Raw genomic sequence first — 18936 nt, 5'->3', positions numbered from 1 at the left:
GAGAACATTGGCAGGAAACTCTCAGATATCCCACGCAGCAGTTTTTTCACCTATATGTCTCCTAAAGCAAGGGACATAAAGGAAAGAATAAACAAGTGGGACCTCATCAAAATAAGAAGCTTCTGCACGGCGAAAGAAAACATCAGGAAAATGAAAGGGAGCCAATCCTATGGGAAAATATACTTGCTAATGATACATCAGATAGAGGTTTGATCTCCAAAATATACAAAGAACTCAGATGACTCCACTCCAAGAAGACAAATGATTCTATCAAAAAATGGGCAAAAGACCTGAACAGACACTTCTCCAAGGAAGAGATACAGAGGGCCCAGAGACATTTGAAAGGATGCTCAGCATCACTAGCCATCAGAGAAATGCAGACCAAAACCACAACGAGATACCACCTCACACCAGTCAGAATGGCCATCATAAACAGATCCACAAACAAAAAGTACTGGAGAGGCTGTGGAGAAAAGGGAACACTAGTACACTGTTGGTGGGAATTCAGACTGGTGCAGGCATTGTGGAAAGCAGTGTGGAATGTCCTCAAAAAGCTGAAAATGGAACTGCCTGTTGATCCAGTGATTCCCCTGCTGGGACTATGTCCTAAGAATGCCAAAACACCAATTCAAAAGAACCTATGCACCCCAATGTTCATGGCAGCACAATTTACAATAGCCAAGTGTTGGAAGCAGCCTAAATGCCCATCCGTAGATGATTGGATCAAAAAACTATGGTACATTTACACAATGGAATACTACGCAGGAGAAAGAATAAAATAACTGCTACACTTCACGACAGCATGGATGGAACTGGAGAGCATTATGCTAAGCAAAATAAGCCAGGGGGTGAAAGACAAATACCATATGATCTCACCTATAAGCGGAACCTAACCAACAATACATTGATGCAAGGAAAATAAGACCAGCAACACTGAAAGGAAAAGAAACGAACAGAGACAACAAGAAAGGAGGGAGGGGTGGGCAGGGGAAAAGAAAGAGAAGGGGCAAGTCAAGGAACATATAGCATGGACTCATGGCCAAAGCCAAAGTGGGGAAGGATTGAGGGAGGGAGGCGGGGAGGGGGCAGGGGAAAGTTGTGGGGGAAGGTGGAGACAAATGTATTTGGAAAAATAAATTGATTTTTAAAAAAGAAGAAATCAAAAATTTTCTGGAAACAAATAAAAATGAAAACACAACAATCCAAATCCTATGAGACACAGTGAAAGTATTCATGAGAGAGAAGTTCATAGCAATATAAGCCTACCTTAAAAAGATAGAAACATTTCAAATGAACGACCTAGCCCTACAGCTTCAAGAACTGTAACAAATTTTTAACAGCGTTATTGAGAAATAATTTGCAGACCATAAAGTACACCTATTTAAAGTGTACAATTCAGTGATTTTTAGTATGTTCACAGAATAATACAACCATCATCATAATCAATTTTAGAAAACTTACATAACCTCCCCCCAAAACCTTGTATCAATGAGCAATCACTGCTCATTCCTTCCTGTCTCCCAGCCCTATGTAACAACTAAACTATTTCTGACTCTATAAATTTGCTTATCTTTAAAAAAGATTTTATTTATTTATCTTAGAGAGGGAAAGGGAGAGAGAAAGAGAGGGACAGAAATATCAATGTGTGGTTGCCTCTCACGTGCCCCCTACCAGGGCCCTGGCCCACAACCCAGGCGTGTGCCCTATACTGGGAATCAAACTGGTGCCCTTTTGGTTCCACTAAGCCACACTAGCCAGGGCAATTTGCATATTTTTAAATGAAATTTTAATGCTGGCTTATTTGTTTCTGCCTACCAATATGAACACAAACACCTTGAAATCCTCTAGATGGTATGTGCTCAGGAAATATAAACTTATGTTTAATATAATAGATATGTTATTACATGGTATGCAATTACATACCTTTGGGTATACTATAAGTCAAATCCTGTCTTGAGACAAAACATCTGCTTATGTCTTGGGGCTGAAGTCTGGAATATGAGTCATCCTCTACACAAAAGTGTGCTGAAGAGAACGTCATCCATCCACACAAAAGTGGTCCTTCTTCACCCTGAACTTCAGCTTGAAATAACTCCCTCATTAACCCCCAGTCTTCTTATAGAAGACCTACCAAGTCTCCAAATTCCACTTAAAGTGCCATCACCTCCTCCTCAATGCCCTTCCTGACCCTTTGGGAGTTTAATCCTTCATTTTCTTATGGTTTTATAGTACTTTAAATTACTAATTATATCACCTTCCACATTTATTTTGGTCAAACCTAACAAACATTAAACACATACCAGGCCTTGACTTGGGCCCAGAATTACAGAGATGAAATTCATAGTACAAGATGCAGTATTGGGTAGTGGTAGCCAGAACAGGCACTCTGGTACAGACTGTATAGGTTCCATTCCCAGTTCTGCTTCGAATTACCTATGGAGCCTGAGAAAAGTTATCTACATTCCCTGATCCTTATCCTTGCCATTAGCAACATGAAAATAAAATTAGTACCTTTCTCATAGCCTTGTTATAAGGGTTAAGTAAAGGAGATAGTTCCTGTAAGTAACCTAACACAAGCCTGACACAAGTCAGTAATAAAACCTCTTGATGAAATGAATTGAAATTAAATTGAAAGTCCATTCAGGACGTGATGAGGTGAAAGGCTGCCATGCCCAGCTGCCAGGGATCTTCTTAAGCATTGGGATAGCAGTGTTTCTTGCTTAACTCTCCAAGTCAGTAGGGCAAATGGGTGGGAGCAGGAAATATGAAATATGGACAGAGTATATATATCATATCCACCCACTCACAGTCACCACAACTCTCTTAGTTCCTTTATTTTTTATCACCTTAAAAACCAGAACTCAAGAAACATTTTTTCAGTCAAAAAAAAAAATCTGATAGCATAAACTTCTTTTATTTTTTGTTTGTTTCCTATTTTGTGTGAATGCATGCAAGCACACAACCAATAGATCCAGTCTTGATTTTCAAGTGTATTCTTTGCTGTTACAGTAGACCAATTAATTATATTGGCTTTATATTTTAGAAAGAGAAACTTGGGTCCAGTAAAGACAAAACAGCTCCACTATGCCCAAGGTCTTCTTCCAAATGCATTTCTTAGGGTAACTGAGCACAATCTGTAAAATTAGGAGATGTAGCAACATAAGTGACAGTCTGATGTGTTGAAAATTAGTCTGAGTTCTAGTCTTGCCTCTGACACTGACTTTCACTGTGTAGCCTTGAATAAATTCCATTTTTTCTCTAGGCTTCAGTTTTCCCCACCTGCACAATTGAGGCAAAATGGGACCCATGGTAATCTCAAAGGGTTCTCTAGGGTTTAACTTTCTGTAATTCTAAGTATGGGTCTGGAATCGGTGGCAAAGGAAGGAGTAGAGTATCATATAGGAACTGTCGCTTCCCCGTCCTTGTCTCTCTGATTCTTTCTCCACTCTCCTCTGTAAGCTACCATCATCACTTCTCTCTAAATGATTGTCAAAGGTATCACTCTTGCCATGCCCTCTTTTCTGAGTTCCATTCCCTACCGCATACTCCTTAAGAAGATACCTCAATACAAAAGTCCCATCACTTCTATTTTCATTTGGCTGGTCCCAAATTATCTTTGCTAAAAACAGCTTCTTCTTCTCAGCATTTCTTGAGTTTTATTTGTGGCCTTATTGTTGCTCAGGCCACCCAGACTCACCACATGAGCAGTATTTGCATTTCATTTAGCCATGATTCATTCTGACACATAGCCATGTTCTTGCTATTCTTCCTTCCCCAGTCTCTGGCATTTACTTTGTCTGCCCTGACTTAACTGCCACCATCCTACACTTACTCATTTGTTTCAAAAATATCCAACTGTTCTCCCTGTTTCCACCCTGCCCCTCTAGAGTTTACCATAGACTAGTGAAGAAAATCCTTTTAAAATACAAATCTGATCATGCCTTCCTTATGTTCAGATTCCTCTAATCATTTCTTATCTCAGACTAAAAGCTAAAGAACCATTAAATGACCTACAAGACCTGACCCTCAAGCATCTCCTTTCCCATCACATCCTCTACCAATTCTCCACTTCACTCACTCTGTCAGCCAGGCTTCCTCCTCAGGACCTTCCACATACAGACCTCCATTCCTGGAATTATCTTTCCCAAGATATCTGCCAAGCTTCCTCCCTCACATCATTCAAGTCTCTATTCAAATATCACTTCCTCAGAGAGTGCATGCCGTCTTAGCACTCTCTGTATCACTTTTATATCATTGACATAACAGATTGTCACAAATTTAGTGGCTTAAAACAACATAAATTTACCATCCCACAGTTCTAGAGTTTGGAATTCCACCACATATCTTATTGAACTAAAATCAAGATGTCAGCAGGGCTACATTCCTCTTTGAAAGGCTCTAGGGTATAATTCAATTTTTTGCCCTTCTCAGCTTCTAGAGGCCGCCTTCCTCCATCTCCAAAGCCAGCAATGTTGTACCTCTCTGTGTCTTTTTAATCATAGTTAACATTTTCCTCTAACTCTGACTCTTCTGTCTCCCTCTTCTACTTTTCCAATGACACCACATATATAATCCAAATTAATCTCTATGTTAAGGCCAGTTGATTAGCAACCCTAATTTGATCTGTAAATTTAATTATCCTTTGACATGTAAACTATCATATTCACAGGGAATTAACATGTGGACATTTTGGTGAGTCCAGTATTCTGCCCACCATAGTTTCTGTCCTATAGCATTGTTTTATTTGAATTTCATGGTACTCATTACCACCTAGCACATGATACACTATACACATGTTTCTAATTAAATATGCATATCATCAAAGCAACCAAATAGTTTTATGATTCTTGTTAAAACACTTCTCTTTCAGAGGCAATAATTTCAAACCTTTCAACTTTTTTTGGAGAGGGTGACTCCATAACAATAAATAATATGCTTATATTGCTAACGCTTCTTCTATATTCTATAGCAGATGAGAATCTAGTTCTAATTTGCTTCCACACCTCCTTTCATCTTAATCCTGCACATGCACCATCATGAATATTATCTATCTTTCCACCCTCTCAAAAAGTCCATGGATAATTTTGGTGGTGAGAAAAAGATTCAGTGTTTTTTTGCTGGGACTTCATGGCTGAGCCATATCATATATATGTTCACTTTTCCATTTGTATCTGTTTGGCATATTTTTTAAATAACCATCATTTTCCATTAGAAAGTAATCATCAGTAATATATATGCCTATTTAGCTCACTACTATATCCCTAGTACCTATAACAGTGACAGAAACATTGAAGGTACTTTATATGCATTTGTTCAGTACCTACTACGTGCCTAGACTCATGCCTGTGTTCTTGCACCAGAACCTTATATAGTCAAGCTTAACAGGGTCCTTAAGAATGAGCCAGGTCTATACTTTTCAAATCATCCAAGTCATAGATTCTTTTCAGGAAAACAACATGTTAGAACCCCAACAGGTCTAGCAGATAAATCAGAGTTGTTTTGCTTAATATGAGTTTGAAGAGTTGAAACCAGTAGTATGCACGTGAATGTTTAAAAATAGATTTCTGAAGGAAAAAAAAGAAGCCCTGACTTTTGATATTTGTTAATTTTTATTGTGTAAATATTCTCACCATGGTCAATTTCAAGCTACCAACATGATGTTATTGAACATGGATTTGGGAAGAAATATGCACGATCAGCTCTTGAGATTCAAGTTGGCTACAGCATCCTATTGGTTGAAATAGTCACCTATACCTCCCTCTCCCCATTCCCTCCTGATTCCCCTTTACAATGATACTTCTAAAGGACCCCTAAGTATCCCCAGATGTAGCTTAAAAATCCATGAGTGAATATGACATCTTTAGGGTTCAGATGGGAATACTGAAGCCCAGAGGAGGTGATGAACCCAGATCTCCTAATATCCATTCCAGTGTTGTTGTTGTTTTTTTCCATTGCATTATGCTTCCAGTAGGCTAATTAGTCCCCCATTCCTCTGCCTCCAATTTCTTTAACTTATTCCATTGGTGTTCTGCCAACAAATTTGATCCTAAAATAACTCTTTCAAGAGCAGCATGTCCCAGTCCCACTCTAAAACGTTCTGTGGCTCCCATAGAAGCCTATAAGATCAAGTTTAGGCATTTTGTCATGGTCTTCAAAACTCTCCAAAATTCTGCCAAGCTTTTCCTCTCCTTACCTTTCTACATATACACCAAGATAAAATCTAATGGATTTTCTCCCTTTTCACTAAAAAGTTTCTTGTCTATGCTGCTTCTGGGTCTCTCTCTATCTCTCTTTCCCCTCCACCTCCCACGTCGCCCTCTCTCCTGATATTCTTTTCCCATCCTTTTTGCTCCTAGAATATTATCCAAATCTTAGGTTCGAGCCCACATCACACTCTGTTTCCTCAGGGAAGCCCTCTTAGACCACTAAAGTCCACAGGGTTTGTTAGCACTTCTCTACTACCATTGTATAAATGAGTTTTTTTCATTCCCCTCCCTTAGAGTGTGATGTTTGTTATTGTTATTTTGCTTTTAAACACATATGCTTTTTTTATGTATCTTTGGGTTAATGTATATATGTGTATCTCTGTGTTTATATGAGTGTTTATATGCATATATGCATGTATTGTCTGCCTATGTTCTGCTTGGGTGTATGGGCCTGTGTTTCATTTGTTTTTGTGTGTCTGTGCATGTCTGTGTATATTTCTGTGTCTCTGTCACTGTTTTGTATGTCTGTGTATTGTGTGCTGTATATCTCTGCGTGTACATTTTGTATGTTGTGTGTCAATGTGTTAACATTTTATGCCTATGGCAATTTTATACACATATGTATATCTGTCTTATATGTGTCATATGCTTATATGTGTCCATATGTATCTGTGTATCTATATATGTAGCATTTCTGGGTTTGTGTGCATGCATGTTATTGAACTATTGATTTGCACATGCATACAGGAGGGTCTCAACTAATGTTTGCGCAATAATGAATTGCTCAAATAAGCCCTTTAAACCTTTTTCCAGGAAGGTGACCTATGGAGATGAGAGTAGACACAGAGTAACAGTAACCTCTGGATACTGGAACTCAAAATACATGGGTTGCTTTTGCTGCTGTTCACCCACAATCAGTAAGCTTTTACCTCATGGATACCATCATCCCAGGGAACATTGGGTTTGAAGATAAAGAAAAAGTAAAATCTGGATTAAAACAACTATGCATCTCCTTCTCTTCATCCCTTTGGCCACCTCATCTTTCTTGGTGCAGCTCATGTATAACCATAGGACATGGAGGAGAAAGGTTCAGGCTTTAGAAACAAACCAACTTGAGTTAGAAATCTCTTTTCTGACACTTACTAGCTGTATGACTGTGAACAAGTCTCTTCGTATCTCTAGACCCCAATTTTCCCCAACCAAAACAAAAGGTGGGGAAATTTATAATGTCTCCCTTGCAAGATAAAGCCTAGAGATAATGTGTCCTCCCCAAAGCAGGAGTTCTATAAATGGTAGTTTTCATATCACTTTCTCTGGGAAGTATTTTCACACTACTCACTAAATGTCATCTGAACCACAAGGTTTAAAGCTCAATAATCTACCTTGTATCAGTGTGTACATGTGTGTGTGCCCATTTGTGTGTCTATACATTTGCTTCTTGATTCTATATATACTAAAATATCACAAAGACAGGGATCATGTCTAAAATTTTTTCTTTCTCTACTACAACATCCAGAGAATGTCTAGGAATGCTTTATAAGTGGTCATTAAATACATGAAGGAAGCAAAATAGTGTGGTGCTTAATAATATCATTTGTAGAGACATGCAGATATTAGATCTTAGGTAGGCATCTGCTATACAGCTAAGTGATTTCACCATCCTGGCCCTCATTCTCACTAGTAGAATGGTGATTTATTCTATTAATTAATTTTAAAATTATTGAGTATTTATTATATGTCAGGCACTGTTTTAGGCATGGAGGATATAGCAATAAACATGAAATACAAAATTTCCTGCTTTCATGGGCTTACTTCTAGAGTGAGAGAAAAACAGCAAACAAGCAACCAGTAAATATACACTATGTCAAGTAGTGGTGAATTCTACCAAAAAAAAAAAAAAAAAAGTAAATCAGTGTAAGGGAGTAAAGAGTGACAGAAAAGACATAAGGGTAAATACAATAATGCCCATCTTAGAGGCCGTAAGTATCAAATGAAATAACCCACAAAAAGTGCTTAGTACAGTGCCTGCAATAATAAAAGATTAAGAAATAGTAGTGCACGGCACATGTGGAAAGATCACAGGGATGGCATCCTGAAAGTCGTGGGTTACCCTTCTTTCCTCGAGACTGCATGGTAATTCCCCAAGCCATGAGACAACGGTGTGTTCATCTGTGGCCTGTCCTAGCCAGGTGCACCTCCAAGCAGGCCCTGAGCCCAATTACCATTCATTTTATGCTTGGCTCTGGGAACTACCATGTTGAAGGTGGCAGGTGAGCTTGCCAGGCGTGAGGCCCAAGGGCTGCCAGTTGGGCAGCATGAGTCCGCAGCAGCCAGCTAGGAGACTGCCAAACCTACTTGTGGACACAGCAGATGAAACATACACGTATCATAACATGGAGGGCCTGCTGCCACCAAACATACGGATTAATCGAAAAAAAAAAACAAGGATTAATTTAAAAGATAATGTAAAAAATGTGTCTGCGAGTAAAGCTCTAAAAGTGAAGAGCCCTCATTTTGATGTATCACTAGTTTATTTAATTCAGAAATTTATGTATCTTTTCAGAAATGTTCCTGGGGGTATTTTTTGATCTTTTGACATAAATAAGGTTGCAACAAAACTGGGAGTACGAAAACAAAGAATATATGACCTCACCAATGTATTAAGCGGAGTTGGCCTGGTTTAAAAAATCTAAGAACCACATTTGATGGGTAGGACCTGATCTCAGGAATTTGGGAGCAGGCTCCAATGAAAGAAGCTCCAGGAGGAACTTTCTGACTTATCAACAATGGAAGATGCTGTGGGTGAGTTAATTAAAAATTGCGCTCAGCTGTTGAGTTAACAGATGCCAAAGAAAATAAAAGAACAGGCTGACAGCTGCCAGAGGGCAGGGGGAGGGAGGAAGAGTAGAAAGTAGGGGAAAGGAGTAGTCAAAGAACATGTATGAATGACTCAGGGACATAGACAACAGTGAGGACAATGACTATGGGAGTTGGGGGTGGGATGGGTGGAGGAGGGCAGAGGGGGAAAATTGGGACAACTGTAACAGAATAAACAAGAATAAGAAAAAATTTTAAAAAAGTATTGCCTGAAGTGAAAGCAATTCATTTGCTTTGAGAATCCATGTAGTCAGTTGTCTTTGAACATCCTGTATGGATGAACTATGCATCAAGTTTGATTCTCAGAGCAATAAATGACCCCTGAAGTTCTTTCATTCTCAATGGCAGCATTAAGGCCAATAGTTCTTTGAGTAGTTCACTACTTAGATTACTGGATAGTTATGGTTTCCACATTCAAAAACAACTCTTTTGATAATTATTTACTGCTTTTTGTCGGTGAAATAGACATCCTGACTACCGAAATAACTTTATCACAAAGAGTATTACTAAAACAAATGGTGAGAACTGAAATGGATAGTTTTTTATGGACTTTCCCCCTTCCTTCAAGGATCACGTGTCATTATTACAAAAGCCAAATAACATACATACATAACCCATAGACACAAGAAACAGTATGATGATGGCCTGAGGGAAAGGGGGACAATGGCTGAATGAAGGGGGGCAAAAGGGAAAATAGGGACATCTGTAATAGTGTAAACAATAAAAGTAAAGTTAGAGAAATTGCCTTACACGGTTCATTCCTGCAATTAGCTATTGTGCATTGGATGGATGTACACACAAATCTAAATGTGATGTCTTTTTATACATCTGTGCAATGTTTAAGTAAATTATGACATATGTCTATGAAACTTTTCACCATTGTATAGCCAAAACATTGTATATATGGACAGTAAAAATTCTTTAATATCCGTGGTATCTATAACTTATTAGATTCCTGTAAGGGTTAGAGGAGAATTTTTTCTAAACTTCCACATGTAGAAGTATTATAAATATGCTGTACAATTAAAGTTCATGGATTTTTTTCTTGTTTTATTATACTTTTTTTTTGAGTTCATGAGTTTAATTAAAGAACTTTAGTATGATTCTCAGTGCTAGACTTGGATTTCAAGCTACTTATAGTTATTGCGACTGAGCAGACAGACTGGTGCCTTGCTCCATGCCTTTAGGAGCAAGTGTAGAGATGCCATCAGGTACTGGCTTAATTGATTACAACACATGAATTCAATCATGATAAAAATTGGAAACTTTTTAAACCTTTTTTCCAGCAGATTTTATATTTCTGTATGCAGCCTTATTCTTCAATCAAAGGGGTTTACTTATGATGAATTAGTTGTACCCTGTCCTCTATCTCAAGTCCCTCATTTACCAGTACCTAGCTAATTCTGTCTCACTGGGTAAGTCATTTACAGTCTGTGCCTCAGTTTACTCAATATTTTACCATTAAAAAGTGAGTTCCTTGAGGAACTTTGTCTTAATTATTGTTATACCCAGTTCCTTGCACCGTCCCTAGCATATGAAAGGTGCTCAATAAATGTTTGAACAAATAATAAAAAAATAGTACTACCATTGCTATAGTTGTTGTATGTATAGCTTAATTTTTTAAAATCTGAAAAGATACAAAAAAGAAGTCTAATACTGATCATGTTAAAATTAGGGAAGCTGTGGTTCAGAGAGACTTAACTTGGCCAAAGTCTCAAAATGAAGTAAATGCAGAACCAGGTCTGTCTCTGGGTGCCCTGACTTCCCCTTCAATGTTCTTCTTGCTCAAGAAGGCTACTGAACCCACTGCAGGACTGAAAGTCTTCACCAGAGAAATGCTGTTCCCCTGGATATTTGTTTATCTTCAGATCCAGGAAGTTCTAACAAGAGGCAAGAGGGCAGTTTTAAAAATATGGATCCATCAGGCTGGAAAGAAATTGACATCAATGTAATGGGGCATGGGATGTAAGATCTTTATCATGTAAAGGGAAAGGTGTATGTGTGTGCACATGTGTGCATGTGTGTGTAGATGTATGGTGGTAGTGGTGGTGGTGTTAAGGTGTTGTTTAGAAAATACAAATGGAGGATTCTCAAAAGTTCAGATTTCTCTGAGTGAGGACCCAATTAAGAAAGAATGACTAGGAGTTTCAGTGATGTGGACTGAATGAAGTAACTGAAAAGCAAGGGACAGTCAGACAAGGAGGATTGAATTTGGGAAGCAGAGGGTCTTGACAGAATTCCATATAATAATGACAAGGTTTAAATACTGGCATCTCCTCTTAGCCCTTGCAGAGCCCAAGATCATGTGTATGAAACCACCCCTTGGCAAGCCTATGGAGGAAATAATGTCTTTCTTTATAGTCTCACTCTCACCCCACTTCTCTGCAGAGCTCACCCCTCTTCCAATCAAGGCCTCTCTTATCCCTCTAATTAAAAAAGAAAGCTAAGACTAGACGTTATTTACAAGTCAAGGTGAATTTGTTGGATGCATTTCTCCTTTTGGAGGTGTTTATACTTTCAAAGCTTAGTGGACTGTAGGCAGTGCAAAACCTAGACATAGACTGCTGGTGGACTTATAGTCACCCAGGGGCCTTCAAAGAGAAGCAATTAAGCTTTCTAGGAGGCTTAATGTCATTCTCTTGCAGGCCAGGGGTCTGTATCAATTGAAAGTCATTGAAAAGTTCAACCTAAAAAACTTAACTTTCCCTTAAAAAATAAGTAAAAGATCCCATATGAGCATTAATGGGAACTTTTCCCACCAAAAAGGTTGAGCTGCAGGAGAAAATGATTCATAAAGAGTATTATACTTAGTGAAATAATTTAGTTAGAGAAAGGCAAGTGCTGCAAGATGTCATTTATATATGGAACTTAAAGAACAAAATAAACAAACAAATAAAACATAAACAGACTCATAGACACAGAGAACAGACTGGTGGTTGTCAGAGGGGAGGGGTTGATGGCTTAGGTAAAAAAGATAAAGGGATTAAGAAGTAGAGATTGGAAGTTACAAAACAGTCACTGGGATGTAAAGCCCAGCATAAGCAATATAGTCAATAATATTCTAATAAATATGTATACAGCCATGTGGGTGCTGGTAATATTGGGGTGACTCCTAGTAAAATTTATGATTATCTAAGCACTATGGTGTATACCTGAAAGTAATACAAAAGAATATTGAGTGTAAACTTTAATTGAAAATATTTTTAAAACAGTTTTTCCAATATGAGAAATGGGGGTATATTCCTCCATGACAGCCTTATCCAGCTGAGCAGACAGTAGTTAACACTATGATGCTTCATATTACATAGGCCAGTAATTGGATCTCTTCTCCCTAGGGCCCACCAGAAAGAAAAACATCCCCATACTGAAGAGAGAAGACTCATCCCAAAGGTCACCCCCAACCTCTAAGTTTTGTGGAGGAAGCCCAAAATAAACACATCCTGGAGATCAAAGACCAGAGAGCTTTACTGACTCCAGAGAAAGTCAAATCAGTACCATAGTAGGGGGAGAAATTTCTTCGCTCATCATCTAACTTCTAACCCTAGGCAGAGAAGGGAGGGGGATGCTCATGTGACTTGTGCTGAAATAAGGAAGGAAGGGAAATGTGAGATGGGACTGGGAGTCCAAATAAGAGATATAGGGAAGGAAGGGAACTGAGCAGGCACAGATACTGGCAGCAATCAAGAGTTTGAGACTCTTTGACAGCAGGAGGCTGGAAGAAAGTATAGAAGTGGCTCTGGCTGTGATGGGGCTCTTACTGGGCCTGCTGCTCGTGGGCCACCTAATTGTGGTCACCTATGGTAAGGCAGAAAATGGTGGCCTGCATGCCACTGCTGACATAGTCAAAAGGCTGGGGAGGGGAGGTGGGATTGAATGTCTACTGAGGAAAGCCTGTTTCTGCTGAGCAGGTGAGTTTCTCAGCCAATGGTGCAGACTCCCTCAGCTTTGGGCAGAAGACAGGGAGATAGTTGAAGGCTAATGAAGAAGCCAGGAGGTAAGTTTGCATACAAATTGAAAAGGATCCTCTCTTGGAAAGTATACAAATAATTTTATAGTACTTGTTTTATCTCAGGGACATTCAGAAGGTGCCCAATGCCACCCAAATTCCTCCCCCATCTGATGTCTTTCAACTTATAACTTCAGAGCTTGACCCTTGTTAATACATATATCTCCCACAGAAGGAATGTTGTTGAAGAGCTAGGTGGGACCTTAAAAGTAACCTACATCCACCTTTCACTGTAATGAACAAGTGTTCAGAATATCTGTTCACGTAGTTCTAGTGACTGGTAATTCACTGCTTCTCCAGGCCATCTAGTTTATACTAGAGGAGCATCTCCAACTGCTAGAAAGTTCTTACTAATGTTTAACTAAATCCACTTCTTTGTGGCTTCTATCCTAAAGCTCTGATTATGTTTCTTGTAGACACTGAACATATCTGTTCTCTCTATACTGTGAGAGCCCTTTACATTTCTGAGAACAGGCATCATGCCCCCTTGACTCTGCTCCCAGCTAAACAATCCCAGATCCTTCAACTTGTCTTCACGGAACTTGCTTTCTTACCACCTTCTGGAGTAACTCGCTTCCCTGTGGATATGGCCCAGTTTGTCTAACCTAGTTGTGGGAGCTTAATGCTGGACACATGTCCCAAAAGAAGTTTGATTATCCCATAGTAGCATTATTTCCTTGGGTCTCTCTCCATCTTTATTTATAGCCCTGAGAATTAAGGTAGCCTTTTAAGAAACTAACACTAAGTAATAGCTAAATGCAACCTATGATAAGTCAAAAGGGTTCTGGCTGAACCCCTGCTTGTTCCATATTCATACAGTGAGAGGCTGGATGGTGTTAGCTTGGTGTCCTTTGTATGGTCAGAAAGAATGCAGTTTCTGATAGCTGACTCACTTTAGACTATCCTATCCTGGGGCTCTGTGATCCTTCAAATTCCATAACCTCGAGCTATAATTAAGTGACTTGAGAGGGAAAAGCATTAGTGGCAGAATTAATGGTCCTAAAAATAATGTTCTTTCTACAACTACAATATTTTCATTTTCTAACATGTTTTAGAGTACACTTCCCTATCTTCAAATGTGTTGGTTTGAGGTGAGACTTGTAGAGGGAGGGCTGGGGCTAACCAAAATATTTGGTAAATGTTAAATTTAAATCATGTGTGGGCATGCACGTGAGAGCTCATATGTGTATTGTTTCCTCCTCAGACTATTAGGTCCTCCATACTTGGGAGCAGGTATTTGAGTGGTGGGTCTTACATTATAGACCTGAGGTTCATGATGTACTGAATGACCAATAATGCCTTTCTTCTCCCTGCATCTTAGTGTCCCCAGCTCACCTGTAGTGAGACTGGCCTCAAAGGGCCCTGCCAGCTGGACAGCTCTGTAGGACTGTGGCTTCACTTCTAAAAAGCCTCTAGTGGCCAGAATCAGCTGTTAAATCTAAGACACATGTTTAAATAATAATAATAAAAATAAATCCTAACATGTGAATTTTATAAACATCTATTATCTAAGTTAATCTTCTATCCAGAAGACACCCCAACAGAGGGAAAGTGGCCAGACACAAGGGTATAGGGTTATAAGAAGATAACACCCTCTGTGCAATGGTGAGAGGAAGAAGATTCAAAAAGACATCCAGTCTGTTATATAAAGGGACCCACACCTAGAAAACTAGATCTTTCCTTTCTTTAGGGCCATTACACAGGCCCCAGACTTTTGCTTTTATAAGTCCAGGTCCTGAGCCAGAATGGGTCTCAGTACTATTCCCTCCTTCTCAAGTTGAACCCTTTTCCAATCAAGCCCCTTACGTCAATGACCAGCCCTGGTTTTTCTCCTGAGGGGAGCCAATATTTGAAGGAAATTCAATTCTTTCATGAGGAAAAAGAACAAGGCTTTAATGTTCTATGAAAGGCTTTTTAGAAAGTAGCCAGGAGATGGCTACTTTCTCAGGCAGTGAGGGAATATTATCCAGCTCTAATATAACATCGCTCTGAACTGTCAAGTAGGCCCAGGTAAGAGGTTGCTGGCTTCAGCCACAACTGAAGCCCACAAACCCTTAATAAGTTTAGTAACTTAAGAAAGTAAGAAGGCAGTATAGCTTCTGAAAGCTTTTATTTCAGACCTCCAAGCCCAGCTCCGTTCTTACTATTTGTGTAACTTTGGATAAGCATCTTCTCCCTCTCATCCTCAGCCTTGCACACATATACAATGAGGGAATGCAACTAAGTGGTTTCTAAAAGCCCTTGGATCTATACCATTCTAGAAATCTCCAAAATTCTATCATGCCTGGTCCCTCAAGACATGTTGTACCAAGTACCTAACCATTTGGTACTTGGTACAACATGGATCCCCTCAGATATTGAGACTTTCTTGAAATAGATTTTTCCTAACCAATCTTCCAGGGAAGTCAGGAATATTACTTAACATGGGTAACATTTCACATTGACTGTTATGCCAGTTCTGTTTTTGGAGGCACAGGCTACTGTGTCCTCTCTGGCTGCCCTAACACCCAGGGATAGTCTATTACCTGCCGGTAATTTGACAGATTCCATTAGAGTGGGAAGGATAACTCCTTACTTGCTTTGTCCTAACTTCTCCTTCAGGTAATTATTAAAGCTGACAATGATCCAGTCCAATTAATCTATTCATCCTGGAGAAAATATAGTGAAGACTTCTATAGGATAACAAGAATCAAGATAAACATGAGAAGTTTCTCTTGAGGTGTGAGACAGAACTGACATGCTAGGTGCTTTCACACCTATGAGTTCATTTTATCTTCACAATTACCCCTCGTGCAAGGTTTATTATCACCTCAATTTTATTGATAATAACCTAAAGCTCAGACAGGTTTAACAATTTATTCGAGGTCACAGAGAAAGATGTAATGGTACAGCAAACCTTGAACTTATATTGGTGTTACTATTCTTACTCATCATGCAGTCTTTCACTACCTTCCTGATCTCACTTGGTGCTCCTACCTAATCTTTCTGTATGTTCTCTGAGTACCACAGGGATTGTTGGAAGGTATAATTCAATGCTATTGAGGTTACCTTCACTTTGGAGGTCAGTACATGAGGAATAGTACAATGTTTCTTTTCATGTGATGCCATTTGCCTATCATGTACTCTCTCTTTATGCTGCTAATGAAGAAGGAGGAGAAGAGGAGAAAAGAACAAGAAAAAGAAAAGGGATGAAGAGAAAAAAAAGATGAAAGGATGGGTAGAAGAAAGGATAAGGGAAGGGAAAAGTAAAAATGGAAAAAACATGCAATTCTTAGAAGTTTGGTTACTAACTCTGTCCCGTGCCCTTATTCTGAGATGGAAGAGTCGTGTCTGACCTAATTCTAGAAGTGAAATCCAGGATTGAGAAATTGGGACTAGCTGTCCGTGTTCTTCACAGACCAAAGTAGGCTATGTGAGAATCCCTTGCAACTTCCCAGAGAGGGTAATGTGAGGCAGGCATCACAGTTCCCCCAAGGTTAAAGGGAAGACCTAAGTATGCATAGACAAAGGCATTTTTAGCTCCTCCAGATGTCCCTACAGCAGAATGTTACTTTGTTTCTGAGGAGGGCAATGTGAGAATGCTTTTAAGAAAAGGGTTGGAGATTTGGGAGGGCTGGAGGAAGATGAGTGGAAAAGAGACACCTTAGCTCCCAGGTGGATGTGTCATCAATGCCTGCATTCTTCCTCTGTTCCCCATCTTCAGGCCATCCCATCCTTGAAACACCTGAGAGTGTGACAGGGCCTTGGAAAGGGAATGTGAGTATTCCTTGTACCTATGGTCCTCTGCAAGGCTACACCCAAGTCTTGGTAAAGTGGCTGGTACAACGTGACACAGGCCCAGTCACCATCTTCTTACGTGACATCTCTGGAGATCATATCCAGCAAGCAAAGTACCGGGGCCGCTTGAAGGTGAATGATGAAGCTCTAGGAGATGTGTCCCTCCAACTGAAGACCCTGGAGATGGATGACCGAAGCCACTACACTTGTGAAGTCACTTGGCAGACCCCTGATGGCAAGCAAGTGGTGAAAGATGAGATCATTGACCTCCGTGTCCAGAAACGTGAGTCACTGTGGGGTTAGGAAAGCACTGATAGGCAAAGACCTAATAGAGGACTATAATCTTAGAAAACCCTGAGAAGCCCAGAGACATTTGTTAACCTATACATAGTCTCTCATTAGTTATATGTGCTAATCAGAGGAAATGGACAGGCAGAGTATCCTCAAGGTCATCACTTTCATGGCATAATTTATTGTTTTATTTAATCTTTATTATATTTGTCCCAATTACCACTTAGTCCCCTTATACTCCCCTCCCCCTAGCAATAACCACACTGTTGTTCATGTCAACTTCATAGCATAATTTAAAGAGTACTGGGAAGTGTTTGTGGCTTTCAGCTCTACCACTTCAAGTGCCCTAGAAATTCTAGCATCTAATAGCCTTGTTGCCCTCCTTGGGCTCTGGGTCTTAAAACTCATAATAATGAGTATATCTTATCAGGATATTGGAGAATGAATTGATGCTATCAGAGAAGCTCTGGGGAAATGGATGCAGGGCTTAGCCAAGACAGGTCTTGTAGGCTTGACAGTTTTACAAGTATCTGTCCCTGTAATCCAAAAACTGCAGGTAATCCAAAAACTCCACTTGAGTTAAAAAAAATTTTTTCTTTAAACAGTCAGTTGATTTTTAGCTCCAGGTAATAAAAAAAAAAAAAACAGATAGTACAAATGGTACCTAATCTTCTAAAGGAAGTTATTTTTATTTATATTGTCCTATTTGCTGCCTCCCTCCCAAGTCAGAAGCCCATTTTAGTTCCTTTTGCAGATATAAACATAACCCTATAGCCAGAAATGATTATTCAGCCTTGTGTTCCCATATTCTTATAACTTCCCAGAGTCTCCTCTCTTGTCTTCCATTTGCAGTCTCTGTTTCCAAGCCTACAGTGATGACTGACAGCGGTTATGGCTTCACAGTGCTCCAGGGAACGAAGATTAGCCTTCATTGCCAGGCTCAGGGTTCTCCTCCCATCAGTTATGTTTGGTACAAGGGACAGACTAACAACTCAGAACCGATTATAGTAACAACCTTGAGTACCTTACTCTTCAAGCCTGCAGTGGTGGCTGACTCAGGCTACTATTTCTGTACTGCCAAGGGCCGGGTAGGCACTGAGCAGCGCAGTGATATTGTGAAGTTTGTGGTCAAAGGTGAGCAACACTCTCTCGGTGAACATCTCAATGGACAACCTTATTCCAGATATACCTCAGTAGAGTATCTTATTCCAAAGAAGAGAGACTGGTGTGTGTGTGTGTGTGTGTGTGTGTGTGTGTGTGTGTGTGTGTGTGTGTGTATGGGGGCTGGGAGGTACTGGTTGTACAATCACAAAGAAAGAAAAATTCTGGACTGGGCACAATATAACTGGAGATAATCCCTGTCATGCTGTAGGTTAAGTAGATAAAAGAGAGTAAAGGAGAAAATGACACTAGTATTTGCCAGACACAATGCACAAGAATGCAACACGTGTTTTCTCATTGAATCCCACAACTATCTCATAAGATAGCTATCATTACCCTCGTTTTATTTTCTTTTATTTTGGAGGGCAGTTCTTTTTATTTTTACTTACTGATTTCTTTTTTAGAGAGAGAGAGAGTTAGAAAGAGAGAGACATTGATTTTTTTGTTGTTCCACTTATTTATGCATTTATTGGTTGATTCTTATATGTGCCCTGATCAGGGATTAAATCTACAACCTTGGTGTATGGCGATGACATTCTAACCAACTAAGCTACCTGGCCAGGGCATATCCTCATTTTAAAGAAGAAGAAACCGAGAGTAAGAAAGGGGAATCTACTT

General features: G+C 39.5%; 1 protein-coding gene and 1 pseudogene across 2 annotated transcripts in view; both read left to right on the top strand.

Moving 5' to 3' along the window:
- Positions 1-8521: 8521 nt before the first annotated feature.
- Positions 8522-11052, top strand: LOC129071092 (transcription factor E2F6-like; annotated as a pseudogene).
- A 1687-nt stretch (positions 11053-12739) lies between these two features.
- VSIG4 (V-set and immunoglobulin domain containing 4) overlaps positions 12740-18936 on the top strand; it is a 46942-nt gene continuing 40745 nt past the window's right edge. Inside the window, exons 1-3 of one of the 2 annotated variants that reach the window (XM_054574252.1) lie at positions 12740-12883; positions 16793-17149; positions 18010-18291. In XM_054574252.1, the coding sequence (XP_054430227.1) occupies positions 12829-12883; positions 16793-17149; positions 18010-18291 (694 nt within the window). In that variant the 5' untranslated portion in view covers positions 12740-12828. Of the gene's footprint in view, positions 12884-12976; positions 13078-16792; positions 17150-18009; positions 18292-18936 lie in introns of those variants that run through there. The other variant, XM_054574251.1, reaches the window with a different exon arrangement.

This window comes from Pteronotus mesoamericanus, unplaced genomic scaffold, assembly GCF_021234165.1.
Source record: "Pteronotus mesoamericanus isolate MK-2021 breed Mesoamerican mustached bat unplaced genomic scaffold, CSHL_Meso_final contig_256, whole genome shotgun sequence".
Taxonomy (NCBI): Eukaryota; Metazoa; Chordata; class Mammalia; order Chiroptera; family Mormoopidae; genus Pteronotus; species Pteronotus mesoamericanus.
Note: the sequence above shows the minus strand (reverse complement) of the source record. Positions and strands in the feature narration are given on the sequence as shown.